General features: G+C 48.3%; 1 protein-coding gene across 1 annotated transcript in view; it reads left to right on the forward strand.

Moving 5' to 3' along the window:
• Positions 1-20,856, forward strand: part of FBLN7 (fibulin 7) — a 50,078-nt gene that overhangs the window by 22,115 nt on the left and 7,107 nt on the right. Inside the window, exons 2-4 of the mRNA XM_086700571.1 lie at positions 2,150-2,309; positions 7,912-8,082; positions 20,152-20,277. Coding sequence (XP_086556697.1) covers positions 2,150-2,309; positions 7,912-8,082; positions 20,152-20,277 — 457 coding nt within the window. The remainder of the gene's footprint in view (positions 1-2,149; positions 2,310-7,911; positions 8,083-20,151; positions 20,278-20,856) is intronic.

The following is a 20,856-nucleotide window of genomic DNA, read 5'->3' on the forward strand; positions in this document are numbered from 1 at the left end:
CGTTTTGGCCTTACCACTCCTAAGCTGGATGATTCAGGGACTGCTGCTTGAGTTTCAGCCCATATATTTTCATCTGTGAATAGAGACAATCCCAGGCCTTCACGGGCGTGCTACCAGCCAGCAGTACTCTTTGAAGCAGAAATGGCCTTGTCAACTGTGACAAACTTCACAAGTGTAACACATAAGTCATGAAGCCATCTTTTTTTTTTTTTAATTAAAAAAAAATTTTTTAACGTTTATTCATTTTTGAGAGATAGAGGGTGAGCGGGGAGGGGCAGAGAGAGAGACAGACAGACAGAATCAGAATCTGAGCTGTCAGCACAGAGCCCGACACTGAGCTTGAACTCACGAACCGTGAGATCATGACCTGAGCCAAAGTCAAGCGCCCAACCGACTGAGCCACCCAGGCACCCCAGTCAGGAAGCCATCTATAAAAGCAGTTTCTAATCACATCTTGGCCTTTTGGCTAAGATCCAGTGTATAAGCAGCTTCTTCTTTTTTTCTTTAAGGGAGGAGAAGTGGGTGTGGGAAACCCAGTCTGGGTAGGATGGTGTGTGGTGCTGGGAAGGTAGGGGATTGCAGGTCACTTGCCGCCCCGGTGCCCCAGAGCCTGCGTGGGAATCACTACAATGGGGGAGAAGGGAGGAAAACAAACAAAACCTCTCTTCCCAGCAATTGCATTTGGGGCTAGGCCCAGTCAGGCCCCAGTTAGGGTGGAGACCAAGGAGCCCCCATGGGTTAACGAGTTCCAGGGGCAACTGGGGATTCAGCTTTGTCAAAAGCATCCATTGAAGCGGGCCAGTGAGTCATCTGTTTGGTGAAATCCCCAAGGTGCCTTGGCCTGGCAGCCGCCCTGGGAGAACGGCAGCGGCTCTGTTTCCACCGTGGTGGCAGCACGCCATTGGCAAGGCTGGAAGCCACCCGGGCTGCGGAGGCCACATGACTCCCAGCCGCCCTGCGCCCTTTGAGAAAATTACGTAAAATTGTAAAACCAGTACTCACTGTAGAAAAGAATTAGGTATAAAAGATAAAATTAAAAATGATCCATAAGCCTATCCCGAGAGATAACTCTCACTGTCTTCTTGCTGTTCTCCTTTGTTCCGTGCGGGTAATGTGAGTCAGGTTAGATAAGGCCAGGCTGAGGGAACGCACAGACCCCATGGGACTCCCCCCAAGGCCAAGGTCCTACTGTAAAGAAGGTCCCTTCTTTACTCCTTTTCATGTTCTGGCTCTAAAGGGCAATTGAGACTGGAAACCTTGAGGTTTCTATCACTAAGTGTGATGCTGGGTTAGATAGTCTTTATCATGATAAGCACATGCCACCTTTTTCTGTTTTTTAAGCTTTTTAGGATTTTAAAAAGTTGTTTATTTTTGAGAGAGAGAGAGCACGAGTGGAGGAGGGTCAGAGAGAGAGGGAGACAGAGGATCCGAAACGGGCTCTCCGCTGTCAGAGCAGAGCCCAATGTGGGGCTCGAACTCACAAACTGTGAGATCATGACCTGAGCGGAAATCAAAAGCCAGACATTTAACCAACTGAGCCACCCAGGCGCCCCTGTTTTGTAAGCTTTTTAAAATCCATTATAACTGGACTTTGACTTTCATCGAATGCTTCTTTAACTCTACTGAATTTCTTCTTTATTTGCCTTGTTACATTTTTTAAAGTACAGGAACCATCGAGCATCCCTGGTTTGACTGGTTTATGTTTTATCATCCATCTGTTTTTAAAATTGTTCAAGAGAGAAAGAAAGAAAAAGTTCATGAAGCCCAGATTTCAGAGCATTAATTCAGAGTGAAGAATTAGGAAGTACTTTTGAAGTAAGACTACTGATCATAAGGCACTTAGGTTTGCTGTTCAACCTCCCAATCATTTGGAATCATCAGTTCTGCCCTTTGCTCTGAAAAGCAGGAGTTTTGTTTTTCTTGAGAAGCGATCTGGCGCTAGGATATGTGTGCTCAGGACCTTTGTCTGGTGACCTAACTCAGCACCAGATGTCGGGACGCCTTGGGAGGCCACTCTCCCATCGTGCTTAGCGAGCCACTAGGGCGTTTGGGGCCCAGGGGTCTGGGTGGCTTCTGGAAGCTGAGAGTGAGCTCATGGCACTGAAGCAGCCATGGTGGTGGTGGTGGTGGTGACTTTTTCTCTCCCCAGAACTGTCTCAACAAACAGCAGCTCCTCACGGCCATCCGCCAGCTGCAGCAGGTGCTGAAGGGCCAGGAGACGCGCTTCGCCGAGGGCATCCGCAACATGAAGAACCGGCTGGCTGCACTGCAGAACTCTGTGAACAGAGTAGGCCCAGACACCCCCCCAGGTGGGTCCCCACATCTGCACCACTAGGGTCACACACAACACTCGGGCCCTTCACCTGTGGGTTCTGTCCCCATCCCCACCTGCCCACACCTCACCCTGTCCCGAAGTGGATTCCGGGCCTTTCCCTACCTCGCCTCCTGCTGGGGGCCCGTTTTTTTTTTTTTCAACGTTTTTTATTTATTTTTGGGACAGAGAGAGACAGAGCATGAACGGGGAAGGGGCAGAGAGAGAGGGAGACACAGAATGGGAAGCAGGCTCCAGGCTCTGAGCCATCAGCCCAGAGCCCGACGCGGGGCTCGAACTCACGGACCGCAAGATCGTGACCTGGCTGAAGTCGGACGCTTAACCGACTGCGCCACCCAGGCGCCCCTGGGGGCCCGTTTTAAAACCCTGGTTGGGGGGTGCCTGCGTGGCTCAGTCAGTTGAGCATCCAACTCTTGGTTTTGGCTCTGGTCATGATCTCAAGCCCCACATCGGGCTCTGCACGGATGGCTCAGAGCCTACTTGGGATTCTGTCTGTCTCTCTCTACCCCTCCCCTGCCCATGCTCTCTCTCTCTCAAAATAAATAAATAAACATTGAAAAAAATAAATAATAAATTTAAAAATAAAATAAGATACTGGTTGGTAGGAGCGTATGGTGAGTGTGTTAAAAAAAGCATCTGCTGGCTCTCCTCTCCCCCATCTGAAGGTCACCCATTTCCCCTTTTCATTTGAGGCTTACTAACGCTCTCGTCTACATAGTATCCTCACAGAATTGTCAAAAGACACCACTCTTAGAGCGTGAGCTGCTTTTCCCTTCCCTGTCCCCACCCGGAAAGACTCCATTTGGTTCCATTTTTTTAAAAAAGTTTTATCGGCTATTTTCTTCCAGCAGTTTTAAGTTTACAGGAAAACTGAATGGGAAGCACAGAGAGCTCCCTCCCTGAACATACACCCTCCCTGAACACACACACCACCTCCCCTCCACAACATCCCACACCAGTGTGGCATGCCTGCTAGTCCCCCAACCAACATTGGCTTCAGTTTCTCAGGCATGACGTTAGTCCTCTGACCTGAGTCCTCCATTAGTGGGAGGGGGTGCTGCTGAGGGCAAGTCCCGTTTGGTGAGGGTTACGGTGGACCCTCCGAGGGTAGGACTCTGACAGACACTGGGCGTTTTCCAGGTTGTCCCAGTAACAGCTCTCACTGTGGGGCCATTGGATGGGTGACTGGATTTCCTCTGGCCTCTCCTCAGGGTGACGGGAGTCAGGGGACCAGTCACCATGTTTGTTCTACGTCATGAGCCTATGGAATATCTGCTGTCATTGACTCATGTCAGACAATTTATCAAGGGCCTCCTTTGTTGTGTGAGACGAAGTTTCCTGTGGAAGGCGTTGGATTCCCTACCTCTTCAGAGATTACAGCAGCAAATCCAGAGTCTCCCCAGCACTGAGTTGCTGCTGTTCTCCTCGGCGCCACCGGTACAGAGTTAGACCTACCTGCCAAACTCCTCACACTCTCCAAGGCACTGTGAGGCCCAGCCTTCAGTGGGGCTCCCCACAGCCAGACTCTGAGAGGCAGGCAATCCTTCCTTTGTGCTACAGATGAGGAAACTGAGGCCAATAGGAGTAAGTTAGCAGTAATAGGTACCAGATGTGATTTTTTTTTTCCTGCTAGCTGCACAACTACACGGCTCCTTTCTGCTTTCATAGGATCACAGCTCCCATGGTCCTTGGGAGTTTCCAAGAAGAACCTGCAAGAGATCATTCATAAGACTGCCCTGCCTATATTAGAGGCTTCTGTCCACTAGAGTAGATAGAGAGGTCTATTGTTAAATTATTGATCTTCTTATTGCCGGATTCCGGGTCTTTCTTCCTTGAACCAGACAAAATTTTTCTTATTAAGTGGCCAATTCGCTCTTTGTGAGATTTTTTTTAAGTTTAAGTGGCCAATTTGCTTTTTATAAGACTTTCTTTTAAGTTTACTTATTTATTTTTGAGAAAGAGAGTGCAGGGGAGGGACAGAGAGAGAGGAAGACAGAATCCCAAGCCAGCTCTGCACGATCAGGACAGAGCCCGACGTGGGGCTCGAACTCACAGAACTGTGAGATCATGACCTGAGCTGAAATCAAGAGTCAGATGCTTAGCCAACTGAGCCACAAAGTGCTCCTGCCAATTCTCTTTTTAAATATTGCCACAGTGCATTCTGTCTCTCCCATGCGTTGGACGTGGAAGTAGGCAGTTGTCAGGATCCCCACTGCGGGGTAGGGGTTAGGAGGCTGAGCCTGGGCCTGGAGCCTGCAGGTAGTAGGGAAGTTATCTTTTACTTTTTTTTTTTTAATTTTTTTTTTCCAACGTTTATTTATTTTTGGGACAGAGAGAGACAGAGCATGAATGGGGGAGGGGCAGAGAGAGAGGGAGACACAGAATCGGAAACAGGCTCCAGGCTCTGAGCCATCAGCCCAGAGCCCGACGCGGGGCTCGAACTCACGGACCGCGAGATCGTGACCTGGCTGAAGTCGGACGCTTAACTGACTGCGCCACCCAGGCGCCCCCTACTTTTTTTTTTTTTTTTACTTAAAAAATATATTTATTTATTGGGGGGGGGGGAAGGACAGAGAGAGAGAGAGAGAGAGAGAGAATCCCAAGCAGGCTCTACACTCTCAGCACAGAGCCCCATGTGAGGCTCAAACTCACAAACCATGAGATCATGACCTGAGACCAAATCAAGAGTCGGACACGTAACCAACTGAGCCAACCAGGTGCCCTGTCTTTTACTCTTTTTTTTCCCTAAGGGCATTTGCTGGGAGTCAGGAAGAATGATTTCTAGGCCTGGAGACTTCTTGGCCTTCCTCTTTCTGGCTTCTAAGAATCTCCCTCCTATTTTCCCAGCTTTCCTTTCTGGGGAACATCAAAACCCATCAGCTTCAGGGCTTACCAGGCAGCCTCATTCCATTCGTGCTCCCAGTCTCTAGGATTGCTTCACTGCTGATTTCATGCCTTACACAGTAACCTCATTCCAGAAAGCACGGGGAGCTTCCCTGTGGCCCTGTAGACTCACCACATCGTGCTCATAATGAACCAGCCAAGGGGCACGTCCTTCACTGGACAGAGGCCTTTGGCTCCAATTTGAGAAGTGACTGCAAATTGATTTTTAATTGACCTGTACCCACTTATTAATTCTACTAACACTTTTTGAGCACCTACCGTGTGCCAGAGACTGTTGCATCTACTCAGGTACGATTTACCTGTGAGTTGCTCCAGCAGGTAGTTTTTCTTTTTTGAGGATTTGTTTTCAGAGTCCTCTACAGGTCTCGTGTTTTTGTTTTGTTTTAATGCTTGATTCTTTATTTTGAAAGAGAGAGAGAGAGAGAGAGCGAGCACGAGTGTGTGTGTGCTAGTAGAGGAGAGGTAGAGAGAAGGAGAGAGAGAATCCCAAGCAGATTCCTTGCTGTCAGCCGACATGGGGCTTGAACCCATGAACCGTAAGATCATGACCTAGGCCAAATCAAGAGTCGGATGCTTAACCAAATGAGCCACACCGGCACCCCTCGTTTTTGAGGATTTTAAAGATTTTTTATCCCCAAAGAGACCCTACTCCTTTCCCCAAAGGCATTTGGTATGCCTTTCAGCACAATAACGTAGTTGATATTTTAAAAGGACTATAAAGTCATTTATTTTCAGGGACTGAGGCAGCAGCCTGGGAGCTCCCAAGCCTTGGGATGTGAACTCACACTCGCTTCCATCTCACAACGTTATTACCACTGGGTGTCAAGTTGAAGGCTTACTAAAGGAGAGTGCTGTGGCAGTGGTCCCCCGGTAACCAGAGGGGACCGAGCGTTCTCCGAGGGGCCATCTCCTGCCCGTCTGCCCAGGCCCGGCCTGCCACAGCTGCTCCGGGAAGGATGTGGGGGGAACGTGTGGGCAGCTGTTCCCATCATGGCAGATGCTGTGCGGTTCTCTATCACTCACTGCAGCCTGAGCGGCCGAAGCAACAGCTTCTTTCTCATCTGTCTAAAACCAAAGAGCATTTTCACAAATGACACTTGGAATTTCCTTCTAAAGCATTTTAGAAGTGGCTCTGAGTTTCCGACTAAACAAAATCTAAATCCAACCTGTCCCAATTTGGCGACTTTCTTTCCACAAGTGCTGACCACGGGAGGCACCAGCCGCCGGTAGAGGAAAAGGTGGAGCGGCTCTGTCTCCCCTCAGCACACCTTCACAGCACAGCCGGTGTTCAAGCCGCCTTTCTCCGCTCCCAGCTCCCGCCCTGGTCACACCACTGTCATGTCAAGGTTGTGCCTCCACTCCATCCTCCCTCACACCCGGCCCTTCACGCTCAGGCTGCAGCCACTGGTGCTATTAATGTGTAAATTGGCCACCTCGTGCTTCACCTCAAACCCTCACTTCAAACCCTCTCTCGCTCCCTGTTGCCTCTCTGACTTCATCCCCAACTGCTTTCCAGCTCTCCTTAACATTCCTCAGACCTGCCAGGTACACTTCCACCACAGGGCCTGGGCACCGACTTGTTCCCTCTGTCCTTTCTGGGTATCTACGTGGTTGTGCCTTCCTTTCTTCACCTCTGCCCCCGTGAGGCCTACCCTGGCCACCACATTCACAGTTGGTCCCCTCCCCTGTCATCCCCAATACTACTCCCTACTTTTATCTTCTACATGACACTTACCACTTCTTCTCAAACTGTGCCTGCCGCTTAAGGACCTTGGTTATCCATGGTCGCCCCTGTTAGAAGGGGACTTCCTGAGAGCTGGGTTTTGTCTGGTTTGTTCACTAGTTATACCAAGTGCCTAATATAGTGCCTGGCACATGGTAAGCACTCAGTAAATAATTTTTCATTGGTTCGTTTGTTCAAGAATTATTTTTTGGGCACTTACTGTGTGCCAGGCACCAGGCTGATGCTGGGGCCACATCAGGGATGCAAGGCCAGGCAAAGTCCCAGCCCTCTCGAAGTGCATTTGGAGGGAGAAGACTGACAACAAACATGGAAATAAATACATGGAGAAGTCAACTCCAACAATAACATATGCTAAGACGAAAGCAAAGTGAGCTCATGGGGTAGAGAGTGCCTGGGGGGTGGCTTAGCTAAGCAAGGTGGCCAGAGAACACTCTGGGAGGGGGTGGTGTTCGAGCTCAGACCTGAAGAGTGAGAAGGAGCCAAAGAGGAGAAGTTCTGGGGAAAGAACTTTCCAGGCTGAGAAAAGAGCAAAAGCCAAGGCCTAGAGGTGGGCTTGATCCGGGCCTGTTCAGGAGGCCTAAGAAACCCGGTGAGGCTAGAGTTCCGAGAAGGCAGGAGTGGGCAGGTCAGCCACACCTAGGGAGGGGGAGGTCCCAGTTCTGACCCCACCCCCCCCACGCTTCGCAGCCCTGCACACAACACTCAACGTCTCTAAAGTGCCAGCTCATCTTTCACTGAGTGGGCACGTATCATCCAGGCCCGCGAGTGCTTTGAGAATTCGATCGGACACAGCATTAAAAATGTCCAGCACTGTGCACAGCCTGGAGGAGGCACTCAGCACAGGAGCACTTGAAGATGAGAAGCCTTGTAACTGAGATGTTGTTACTCAACTGAGGTTGAGTGACCACGGTCCTTCTTTTTGTCCTCACAGTTTCCTGCCCTGCTCTGAACGCCCCTCTGGATGGCAGAAAGTTTGGAAGCAAGTACTTAGTGGATCACGAAGTCCATTTTACCTGCAACCCTGGCTTCCGGCTGGTTGGGCCCAGCAGCGTGGTGTGCCTTCCCAACGGCACCTGGACGGGGGAGCAGCCCCACTGCAGAGGTACAGCCCCTCCTTCCCACCTCTCTGGGCTGGACCCGTTGCAGCCCAGCAGGGCTCTGCTGGGTAGAAAGGGTCATCCCCTGGGACACTTTCTGCCTGATTCCTCTACCATTCCTCCTCTGCAGAATAGTGGCCAACATGCCCGATGACTCACCTCCACACCAGGCCTGGGCTGGCCTGCGTGTGCTCTGCCAAACCCTCTCAACAGTTTAGTCTTGTTTTGCATATGGGGAAATTGAGGCATGGAGAGGTGGAGGAACTTGCCCACGACCACACAGCTGGGGGGCAGGCTAAACTGATTCACTCCCAGACACTCTGACCCCAGAGTCTATGCTCCTCAACACCTTGCTCTGTTCTGGACACTGGTGATGGGTTCTTACCAATGTTCTGGGGCTGTATTTTGCAAGGCTGTTGGTGACCTGTAGGGTTAGGGAAATTCTCAAGTGTCTTTTGTGTCAGCTTTGGGACTTGGTGTAGACTGGCTCCAGGAGAGACTACTAGGATGGAGGGCAGGCATGAAAAGGTTTCTCTTCTCTCTGTGCTCAGCTCAACAGCAGTACTTTCTTGATGTAGAGGAAAATCAGACTTGGCATGCATGATCTCTGGGCTTTTCAAAAGAATATGGTTAGAAAGTCATGGACACCAGTCGTTTTTAAAGCAGGTCTCATAGAACATCTGCTGGGACAGAATGTCCCTGATTTTACCCAAGAGTTGAAAGGGAAATGCATATTACATAAATAAGTATGTTGTCAAGGGCAGTGTAGAGAGGACTTTGAATGCATAAATAACTTGAGAACATAAAGGAACATTAGAAAATATGTCATCTCTAAAGACAGATCGTGTGGATTGACCTCCGGAGCCCAGGGCAACCAGAACCACATTCGTGGATTTAGACTTCTATTTTCTATCTCTTGGGAAATACAGATGCTTTTAAGGTTGATTACAGGTACCAGCTCTCAGACCTGGCTGGGAACCAGCCAAGAAATACAAGCCATGTCACTGGCAAACATACCAACGAAAATGCCAGTATCTGGATTTACCCTTGACCCTGAGAAGTCTCCATCCAGGGTAAGCACCTTATGGATGATAAATATGGCAGCAGAGGAGGTGAGAACACAACGACATCTCATTATCATTGCTTTGAGTGTCTGTATTTTTAACTTACGGATTGAATGACGGACCCCAGTTGATTTCTTTCTGGCGGCACTCAGGTGCTCCGACGGCCACATCATCCTCTGCGGGGTGCCCCCTACATCTTACCTGACCATGCCTCTGACCATGGAGGCCCAGATGGCAGTCAAGTCCCCACTGCCATAAATGGTGCTGGCAAGGTCTTCTGATCTCCCCTCTGTCTCCAGGCTGTCTCTTTGGGTTTGCAGTCAGGGGACAGCTGGCTGTGTGCTCACTTCCTTTGAACCGAGCACTACCATGCTGCTCTTTAAAAGGGCCACACCAGCCTAATCTCCCAGCAGTGCCGGGTGCAGAAACAGGTTTTGCCCATGTGCTGTTTTCTGTCTTGCTCGGGTATTGTCCACGTAGTTGGTCTCAATAGTGACGTGCATTTACAGCGAGCACGATGTGGTTTAAATAAAAAGACGCATTCATCAGAAGGGATAGCTGGCAGAATGCATTTGTAGGCAAATGAGTAAGGAACGTCAGAGATTCAGGAACACAGTCACAAGGAATAGCTTGAGCAAAGGGCCGCATAGGGGCTTGACAAGGGTTGGAATGCAAAACGTTCCCCGCAGCCCAGCTCCGTCTTAGCAGCTTGACTGGGCGCCTCCGCAGAGGACCCTGGGCACATCTGCCAGCTCCCTCTTGAGCTTGCACGTACTAATTACATAATAGTGTCCGGCCTTCCTGCAGCAGGACCCCTCAGTGGAAAAGAGCGTCCTAGTGAATCATGACATGTGTGCCGTGGTTCTCGAACTTTCAGGTGCTCCAACATCGCCGAGAAAGCTTATAAACAGCAGGCTCTGAGGCCTCAAAAGACCTGTTGAGTCAGGTGAGACCTTTATAGATGGAACTTTAGAAATCTACATTTTTAATGTGATTCTGACATTAACTAAGTTTCGAGAAACACCACTTTACTGGTTCTTGCCACTGCCAGAAGCAGAAAAGATCTTGAAAACTTTGAAGCGCTGATGCATTTTAGGCCCTCACCAATCAGAGTAGCTGCCTGCTATAAGCCGACAGTGGGGCTATGTCCCGACTGTCAGCACTGGCCAGGCAAGACGTTCCCACACCTGCTCACTTACACTTGCATTGACATTTTGGGAAGGCCAGGCTAGCCCTTCCTTACAAAGATCAGGGCAACCAGCCGCACGGAGCAGTCTCCTTTCCTGAGATGTGGAGATCAGACTTTCCGTGGAGCACCAATGCCATGTGTGGCCAGCAAGTCTCCTGGCCCTCCTCGTTGTCCAATGTAGTGCACCTCCTGACTCTCACCCGTGAGCTCATTCCAGATCTGCCGCGTGTTCTTTGTCTCCCCTTTCCCTCAGCCTCCTTCCTGGCCATGTGTCCTTCCCTGACCTCCATGCTGAGGACTGCTTGGCACAGCCCACCCTGGACTTCTACTGGGGCCACATTTACTATCTAAAGCCCGGGAAAGATTGTCTCCAGTCCCCATGGAGATCTCAGATGGATTTCTCATCTGTTTAAGTGTAAACTAGGTATGGGGGCTCACCCTTTGGTGGCGGGAAAGAAAACTCTGATCTGTCACCGCCCAGGGTGCAGCTCGGGTTAGGGTGCCTGTGTGGACGCTTCTGTCCTCAGCAGGAATTTGTTTGATTAATGGATGCCGTCTCCAATAAGAGCCTCAGAGGGATTCCACCCAAGCCTGTCAAGAAGGAGAAATAGAGCCTCGATCTGTTGTTTGGTGACCTCTTGTAACAGTGTTAACAGTGTGGGCAGGACTTGGGCTGGGGTTGAAAAATCCAGTGACCTCCACACACACACCCCTCACGGTGGCCCTAGAATTTTCGTGACGCGTGCCTCCACTTCATTTTCCATATGCGCAGTCCTGTGGTCATTGTGTTGTGACCACAGAAGCAAAAGAATCTTCTTAATCACAGGGGATTCATTTCAAGACCCAAAATGTCAGAGACAGTGAAAGATTTAGCAGCTCTTTAATAATTGCCCCTCACCCCATCCACAGTCAGCTGCTTGGAGAGAAGGTGATGAACCCAACTTGGCATAGAAGGAAATTACACATAATCCTGCCATTAAAAGAGCCCCTTGGGCAGAGGTAGGCTCTGGAGCTCCAGAATGGAAAGCAGCCATTTAGCTTCCTGGATTATTTCCCTTTTTTCCTTTCTTTCTTGGAAGGGTATGTTTTTAAGATTTGAAGCTTTCTGAATTGGGAGAATCATAGCCACAGGCTTTGTTACTTTAACAACATCGGTAACCAAAGAAAAAATTTGAGGGAAATAAATAATCTTTTCTCTTATTCCTATGCTGGGAAAAAAGAATTGTTTTTGGTAGTCATCCCCTCCCCTCCACCTTTTAAAAAAAAATGTTTATTTTGAGAGAGAGAAAAGGTGGAATGGGGGAGGAGCAGAGAGAGAGGGAGAGAGAGAATCCCAATGCAGGGCTCTGTCTCAATCTCGTGACCATGATGAGGTCATGTCCTGAGCCAAAATCAAGAGTCGGATACTTAACCAACTGAGCCACCGAGGCTTCAAAAAACACCGCTTTTTAACCTTTATTCATCCATTCAACCAATTTTCATCGAACATCAGCTACGCACAAAAGATTGCACCAAGTGCTAAGGATTCCCACTGAGTCTAAGAGACACTACCCAACCTCGTGGGGCTTACCTGTTAAGGTGGAAGCAAGCAAAACAGAGACGAAAATGCAAAGGTAAAGAAATGGGGGTGTGCGGTCAGTGCCCTGAAGGGATCTAAGAAGGGGCTGAGAATAAATATGATGGGGGCAGGAATAGGGGCGGACCTCTCTGAGGCAGTCACAGGGATGCAGAGATGTGAAAGGGTGTGTGTGTGGGGGGGGTCTAGTCATGTGATGAGCGGGTGAGGGGGTGGGTGGCGTGGGGAAGAGTCTGTTCCAGGAAGAGGGAATAGCAGATACAAAGAGGCCCTAAGGAAGGGAAGAATTTGGTATGTTTGAGGAAACGAATAAAGAAAGTACATGACCTTGCTCCCGGAACAGGTGTGAGCTGAGAGTGAGCAAGGTGAGGTAGAGAGACGCACAGGCCCGCTCTTGCAGCCTTGGAGGCCATGCAGAGGCTGGATTTTAGTTTGGGCACAATAAACAGGTTTACAGAGAGAGGTGTGGTAATTGGATTTGTGTGTTGCTGCTGTGTAGAAAGTGACCGGAGGTGACAGGAATAGAGCCGGAGAACCACTTAGGGGGCTACTGAAGTCCAGGGGTGAGATACGGCAGAGGAGATTGAAAGTAAACCTAGAGACAGAACTGATGGAACTTTCCATGATTAAACCCATGTGGGTTGTCTACATGAAAGAGAAGTCCAGGCTCCCCAACTCCGCTTGAAGGTTGGGGTGCATGGTGTCATTTACAGAGATACTGAAGATCAGGTACCTGGGTGGCTCAGTTGGTTAAGCGGCCGACTTCGGCTCAGGTCATGATCTCACAGTTTGTGATTTCGAGCCCCGTGTCGGGCTCTGTGCTGACAGCTCAGAGCCTGGAGCCTCCTTTGGATTCTGTGTCTCCCTCTCTCTCTGCCTCTCCCCTGCTTGTGCTTTCTCTCTCTCTCTCTCTCTCTCTCTCTCAAAATTAAACATTAAAAAAAAAAAAAAAACCTGTAAACCAGAGATACTGAACACTGAGCGACAAGTGTAGGTTTGTTCTTAACCACCCTGCTTGGGGTGGGGGGCGGTCATTGATCAGAGCTCCATTTTGGACACATTAAGCTAAAATGTCTGTACAACATCCTGGTAGAGAACCGTTAATTCAACCCATGGATACCATCGAGCAGAACACCATATCACCATTCCCAGCGGGGACTCTTTGGCCTCTGCCCACTGCATCTTAGTATTAGAGTTACCCAGGAACACACAGCACGGTCAGGCACCAGATGGAGCCACGCTTGGCTCTCACAGGGAAGAGACAGAGCGAGATCAGCCTCGGTAGTGGGCGCCGGTCCAGCGCGGCTGGCGGGTCTCTCTCAGCAGCTGACACGGGGAAGTTCTCGGGTGTGTACCCCTCTCGTGCTGCAGGGGAAGGGCCCCCAACCCCTTCCCACGGAGTCTGAAAGATTGAGAGCTGAGGGCCATTGACATACACATGTAAGCAGAACAAAAGAATACTCTTGGAACCCGAGACAGGGAAAGAAGTCTCCCCCAGGCGGTGGTAAGCCCTGCACAGGCCGTGGGCTCTTTGCCTCATGTTAAGGAAGCGGTCCAGTCCCAAGGCCTGTTCTTATTCGGCCAAGTGGGGCTCCAAAGACTGCCCGAGACTGCCTTTCCCAACACAGAGGTCAGGTGGAGGGTGGGAGGGAGGGAGCTGGTGACATACTTAGATCTACAGACGGTGCTAAGGGTACCAATGAGGAGAGGGTAGAGACAGAAAGGAAGTGGCTCAGGGCCTGAAGGGCACTGAGCCATCAGAGGGAGACGAAGGCACAGGAGACAGGAGGAGCCCACGTAGACAAGCCTCAGGAGACTGAAAAAGCAGGGCTGAGGCACCAGATCGGGTGCTTGGGAGGCTATGTTGCAGTCAGGGCAGAGCACGGGTCACTGTATGAGTCCTTTCCTCAGAGACCTTCAGAAAAGGATTTGAGGAGAAAGAGCTTCCTCTGATACAGTAGCCACTTAGCTACTGAGTGACTGGCTGGCTGATTTACGGACTGATCGAATGAATGAATGAGGGTTTATGTTAAAAAAAAAAAAAAAAAAAACAAACTAAGAACTTCCTTCCAGACTTTTATCTAGGTGTATATATGCAAGCTTTACATATCCAACATTTGTGGTTAGATATTAACAGAAGTGAGTCTTCATTAACTCTTCCTTCCCAAACATGACCTTCAGTGATTACAAAGCACTCCCCCCTAAGAGAACTATTCTAGTTCTACTGAACTATCCATTTTTTGTGCCTGGTTTTTGTAATCATAAATAATGCCAAGACAAACAATCTTAATACATTTTTTGCGGTGGAAAAAATTTTTTTTCCATAAAGCTAAATTTACTGAATCAAAAGGACTGTTTATGTTCTTTTACATACATATATATATTTAAATAGAACTTATCTTTTTTTTTAATTAATTTTATTTTTTTAAATTTACATCCAGATTAATTAGCATATAGTGCAACAATGATTTCAGGAGTAGATTCCTTAGTGCCCCTTCCCCATTAAGCCCATCCCCTCTCCCACAACCCCTCCAGTAACCCTCTGTTTGTTCTCCATATTTAGGAGTTTCTTCTGTTTTGTCCCCCTCCTTGTTTTTATATTATTTTTGTTTCCCTTCCCTTATGTTCATCTGTTTTGTATCATAAAGTCCTCATATGACTGAAGTCATATGATATTTGTCTTTCTCTGACTAATTTCACTTAGCATAATACCCTCCAGTTCCATCCATGTAGTTGCAAATGGCAAGATTTCATTCTTTTTGATTGCCGAGTAATATTTCATTGTATATATATATATATATATACCACATCTTTATCCATTCATCCATCGATGGACATTTGGGCTCTTTCCATACTTTGGCTATTGTTGATAGCACTGCTATAAACATTGGGATGCATATGTCCCTTTGAAACAGCACACCTGTATCCTGTGGATAAATACCTAGTATTTATCCAATTGCTTTATCCAATTTATACAGTTGCTGGGTTGTAGGGTAGTTCTATTTTTAATTTCTTGAGGACCCTCCATACTGTTTTCCAGAGTGGCTGCACCAGCTTGCAGTCCCACTAACAATGCAAAAGAGATCCTCTTTGTCCGCATCCTTGCCAACATCTGTTGTTGCCTGAGTTGTTAATGTTAGCCATTCTGACAGGTGTGAGGTGGTATCTCATTGTGGTTTTGATTTGCATTTCCCTGATGATGAGTGATGTTGAGCATTTTTTCATGTGTCAGTTGGCCATCTGGATGTCTTCTTTGGAAAAGTGTCTATTCATGTCTTTTGCCCATTTCTTCACTGGATTCTTTGTTTTTTGGGTGTTGAGTTTGATAAGTTCTTTACAGAACCTGGATACTAACCCTTTATCTGATATGTCATTTGCAAATATCTTCTCCCATTCCTTTGGTTGCCTTTTAGTTTTGCTGATTGTTTCCTTCTCTGTGTGGAAGTTTTTATTTTGATGAGGTCCCAGTAGTTCATTTTTGCTTTTGTTTCCCTTGCCTCCAGAGACATATTGAGTAAGAAGTTGCTGCATTCAAGATCAAAGAGGTTTTTGCCTGCTTTCTCTTCGAGGATTTTGATGGCTTCCTGTCTTACATTGAGGTCTTTCATCCATTTTGAGTTTATTTTTGTGTATGGTGTAAGAAAGTGGTCCAGCTTCATTCTTCTGCATGTTGCTGTCCAGTTTTCCCAGCACCACTTGCTAAAGAGACTGTCTTTATTCCATTGGATATTCTTTCCTGTTTTGTCAAAGATTAGTTGACCATATGTTTGTGGGTCCATTTCTGGGTTCTCTATTCTGTTCCATTGATCTGAGTGTCTGTTCTTGTGCCATCGCTGTGGAAAATTTTAAATGCACAGAAGTAGAAAGAATGGTATAACGATCCTCACACACTCAAATACAGCAAATTCCTTAATATCTTTAAATACCTAGTTAGGGTAAAAATTTCTCCAGTTGCCTCATGCTTTTTTAACACTTTGGTTGAACCAGGGTCCACATAAGAGCCACACATTACAGTTGGTTGATCTGTCAGCACAGAGTTTCATGCGGGGCTCAATCCCAGAACTGTGATATCATGACCTGGACCGAAGTCAAGAGTTAGACACTTAACCTACTGAGCCTCCCAGACGCCCCTCTTACTCCTTTTTAGTCTACAGTCTCCTCCCCTTCCTCCTCCTTCCTCCTGCCACCCTGCCTCAGTCTCTTCTAGTTTATTTGTTGAAGAAAATGGTTTGTTTCCCACAGCCTTGATTTTGTTAGCTGCATCCCTGTGGGGTCATTTAACATGATTTTCCAGTCTCTCTCTCTTTTTCTTTCTTTCTTTCTTTCTTTCTTCCTTCTTTCCTTCCTTCCTTCCTTCCTTCCTTCCTTCCTTCCTTCCTTTCTTTCTTTCTTTCTTTCTTTCTTTCTTTCTTTCTTTCTTTCTTTCTTTCTTTCTTTTTTCCTTTCAGTTTTATTAACATCCAGCACTGTGTTAAGCTTAAGGTGTGCAGCATAACCACCTGACTTACATACATTGTGAAATGGTCATCACACCAAGTTTCCTTAGCACCCATCCTCCCATATACACACGCAAAAAGAAAAGAAATGCTTTTGCCTTTGTGGTGAGAATCTACTGTCTTAGCAACTTCCCTGTTACCAATACAGCAGTGTTACCTACAGTCACCATGCTGTACATCACAGCCTTAGTATTATCTATCTCATAACTACAGGTTTGTACATTTTTGGTCTCTGGATTTCTTCTTTTTTTTTTTTTTATTTTTTTAATGTTTATTTATTTTCGAGAGGGGGGCAGCAAGGGGCAGAGAGAGAGGGAGACAGAGAATCCAAAGCAGGCCCTGCATGATCAGCATGGAGCCTGACGTGGGGCTTGAACACATGAACTGTCAGATCATGATCTGAGCTGAATCAGATGCTCAACCGACTGAGCCACCCAGGCGTCCCTTGCCTCTTGATTTCTTAAAAACTGGCAGTGAACTCCAGAGGCCTGATGAGATCCAAGAAAGATTTTTGTTTTGTGCCGGCCGGACAGCTGTAGACGCCGTTGCGAGGAAGCCCGAGCCATCCGCCATCCTTCATGGTGCTGTGCCTTGGGGAGCCTTACTGCTGCCCTCGTGCAGACGGCTCTGCAGCCTATTCCTCAGGATGCGCTGAGGGTAATCCCCCGAGTTCTTGCTCTTTCAGAAAGAGTGCAGCATTCCCACTGGGCGCCAGTTTGGACATCACCGGCCTGTCTTGCGTCTTCTTTCCTTGAGTGTGTTAAATATGCCTCTGTGTCTTCCGTCGTAGCTGATTCTGCTGTTGCTGCCATAAGTATCTTGGTCTTCTCGCCTGGATGCCCAAAGGATTTTTTCTTGGTCTTTGAAATCTAATCATCTTCTTAGGATCTACCCCAGTCCTGGCTTTCCTGGGCTAGCTTTTCAACAGGAAGTCTCGGTGGCTGGAGCATACTGGCCCCTAGGAACTCCTGAAACCTCCGAGGACATAGCCTGATATTGAGGAGACTCTAATGGGAGGAGGATCCAAATGGCTCAACAAAGAATGTCAGTGCACACGAAAGGGATGGCCCAGGGAGCGGGAGAGGAGCACAAAGCGGGCAGCGCAGAGAAAGCATGAGCCACACTGAAAACAGCCACGAAAGCGCCAGGTGGACAGTCAGGAGGCTGGACCAGCCATATAGGAGAACGTGTTTCCTCTAAACATGAGTAACAGAAAAGGACTCTTGTCAAATCCCATACAAACTGTTATAAGGGAAAAAAAAGATAGAATAAAAAGTCTCTACAGACACTGAGGAAATGCCAGAAAGACCTGGCCATAAAATAGATGAAGACTATTACCTGGTATTTCTAAACAAGCTGAAAGAAATTTGAAAAAGATAAAAACTGTGAAAGGACAGCACAAATAAAAACTAGCAAGCCTCAGAAATGAGGTGATTGGAGAAATGGAAAATCTGAAACGAGATGACAGAACACAGGAAAGGATTATAAATAAACGGGAAGAGAGCAGATCATGTGCGTAAAACATGCGGCTCGGCTCCCGGGAAATAGTAAGTGCTCACTAAACAGCAGAGTTCAACAGGATCATCCGCCATGCTTTTGGCTAGACAGTCTCCCCTCAGCCTCTGCCCATGCCCTCTGTACGGCCCTGAAGCCACCCTGCACAGCCTGGGACAGATGTGAATGTGATGACAGCTATACTTCGATCAGGACATAGATGGGGCACCAGGACTGGGCACTGGGCCATGGAATGCTTCTCACAATGTACCAAGATAAGAAATTACGTCTGTATGGAGCCTGTCTAGAAATGAAAATCCTGGGCAACAAGATCCAGACGGGGAGACAGAGAACAGAGTCCTGGGCCACCTGTACATTTCTCTGTTGAGCTGATGACCACCCCACCCCCCAAACCCCCTGCCCCACCAGGTGCAGCCAGGCCCGGTCCCTTCCACTGGAGGATCAGAGGGGAGAGACAATGGCGCTCGTCCCACTGGGGCCAAATCGAAGGCTACTCATGTTCACACTCTTTGGCTCTCGGCCCACAACATCACGGCCTAGTGGTCTGCTTGCTTTCAGACTCTGCTAGACAGCAGTGTTGGGGGCAGGCAATGGGCAGAAGCGGGAATTCCAAGCTCTGTGGCATATTGTGTACAGTGTCACTCTAGACACATTCCTAGAGACCAGTCATCTGAGAACAGAACGTATGGGGAGAACACAAGCAGGCTGAGGTTACTGAGAAGCTGAAAAAGCTCCTTCCCCAGGATAAGCAGCATTTGGATGATCTGGGTCCTTTCACAACTAACAGAAACCATACAATAGTCTGTATAACATCCCAGCTCTGAAGAGGCAGAAGGGAAGCCAGCATCCCAGCCAACCCACCCACAGCAAGGCTGCTGTTCTCATCAGGAGCAAAGCACCCTTTCTTCCTCTTGATAGATACAGCAGGAAAGGATGCTCATATGCCAACAAGGAGAGGTTTCCAGCTTCCTTTCCTGAGATGTTGTGGTCAACTCAGTGAACTGACAAACCTCTCTCTTTGGTAGAAAGGGCCTGTGCTCTCTGTGCTTTAAGACTGGGCTTAGGGGTGGGGCGCCTGGGTGGCTCTGTCAGTTAAGCGTCCAACTTCAGCTCAGGTCATGATCTCACAGTTTGTGGGTTCGGGCCCCGCATCAGGCTCTGTGCTGACAGCTCAGAGCCTGGAGCCTGCTTCAGATTCTGTGTCTCCCCCTCTCTCTGCCCCTCCCATGCTCACGCTCTGTCTCTCAGTAATAAATAATGTTTAAAAAAATTAACAAACAAACAAAAAAGACTGGGCTTAGGGGTGCCTGGGTGGCTCAGTCGGTTAAGCATCCGACTTTGGCCCAGGACAGGATCTCATGGTTCATGAGTTCGAGCCCCGCATCAGGCTCTGTGCTGACAGCTCAGAGCCTGGAGCCTGCTTCGGATTCTGTGTCTCTCTCCCTCTCTGTGCCTACCCCACTCGAGCTCTCTCTCTCAAAAATAAAAATAAGCATTAAAAAAAAAAAAAAAGACTGGGCTTAAGGATTCATAACACGCAGATGTGGCCTGAGGGTTTTTAAAAAATTATTTTTTTCTAATTAGAAAATTTATTGTGAGAAAGGTCGTTGTGGGAAAATGAAAGAGTAGAAAAAAAGTGTAAATGAAGAAAAATTGCCTGTAATCCTACCACACAGAGAGAAATCCATTCAACTTTCAAATCTGTATCTCTTTCTATATATTGCTTTCCCACAGGACTGCTGTGTGTATGAGCAAGGAACATTAGGAAGTGTCAAGAGTCAAAAAGTCTTCCTTGGTTGCCCAGGAAATGAGTACAGGAGAGCTTCCGGGTGGGAATTTGGAGAGAGCTGGTTTTCCCCTTCTCCAGACACTGATGGACCATCTATCACTCTTACAACTCCCCTGAAAAGGTGTTCTTCCTGGGTGCTGGCTGCTAAGGGCAGAGTTGGGGACAGTACAGCTTGACTCAAAGGCAATGTGGGTTCATGCAGTGGTCCACCCTGTAAATTAGAAAACGGTGCCTCTGGTGGAGAGTGGCTGGCTGACGGGCCAGCTCCTGCAGGCAGAGCCCCAGGCAAGCTCCTGGTGTGTGGCAGGGTATGTGGCTTGCCGAATGGCGGGAGAGTGGAAGCTGAAGTCCTCCTGCCATGTAAAGAAAAGTAACCCATCTTTGGTTTGGGTTCATTTTAGAATCAGAACGCAACTACCTCTATTTGAAAATTATTTGTTCCTAGACATGAGCGAATGCTCCAGCCAGCCTTGTCAGAATGGCGGCACGTGTGTAGAAGGAGTCAGCCAGTACAAATGCATCTGTCCTCCCGGGAAGACGGGGAGCCACTGTCAGCACCAGGCCCAGACAGGTACGTGGCCGCCGTGGGGCTGGGTGAGGACGTTCCACTGTAGAGAGAGGAGCACCCTGGTCACGGGTCACCACACGCAGATGTGTCAGGAGCTCAGTTCCCCACTGGAGAGTGGGCTTTCTGTCCCCTGATCCCTCCAGTTCCTGCGGTGGTTATCTGAGATGGAATGCAGGTCTCCTGTGTAACCGGAGTTTTGATCCTTCTCATGTAAGAAAATGCAGGTGGAGGTACTGACCCCTAATGTAAGAGCTCCCCAGACTGGGAATTTGGCCTGAGAAGCATCCCTGCTCCACCTTCACTCGGTCAGCATTTCCTCTGCAGATCAACGGAATGGCTCTTCCTTTCTGATGCTCCCAGCAAAATCAGCAGTTACTGATACAGGCCAAAGTACCCTCAGAGCTGTGCACCAGATATCTGACTGGTGGGAAGCTCATTATCCACATCTTGAGTCCCAACACGTCCCTAGCTAGCAGGTCTAGAGGCCACATAGTGGCTGTTTTCACAGATGGCAAGATAATCCAGTAAGATATCTATGAGGGTCCCCCCACTGTGCTGTAGCCAACGTTTCTTAGATTAAAA

Source organism: Puma concolor, chromosome A3 (genome assembly GCF_028749965.1).
Source record: "Puma concolor isolate L17-30 chromosome A3, mPumCon1.1.hap2, whole genome shotgun sequence".
NCBI classification, from domain to species: domain Eukaryota; kingdom Metazoa; phylum Chordata; class Mammalia; order Carnivora; family Felidae; genus Puma; species Puma concolor.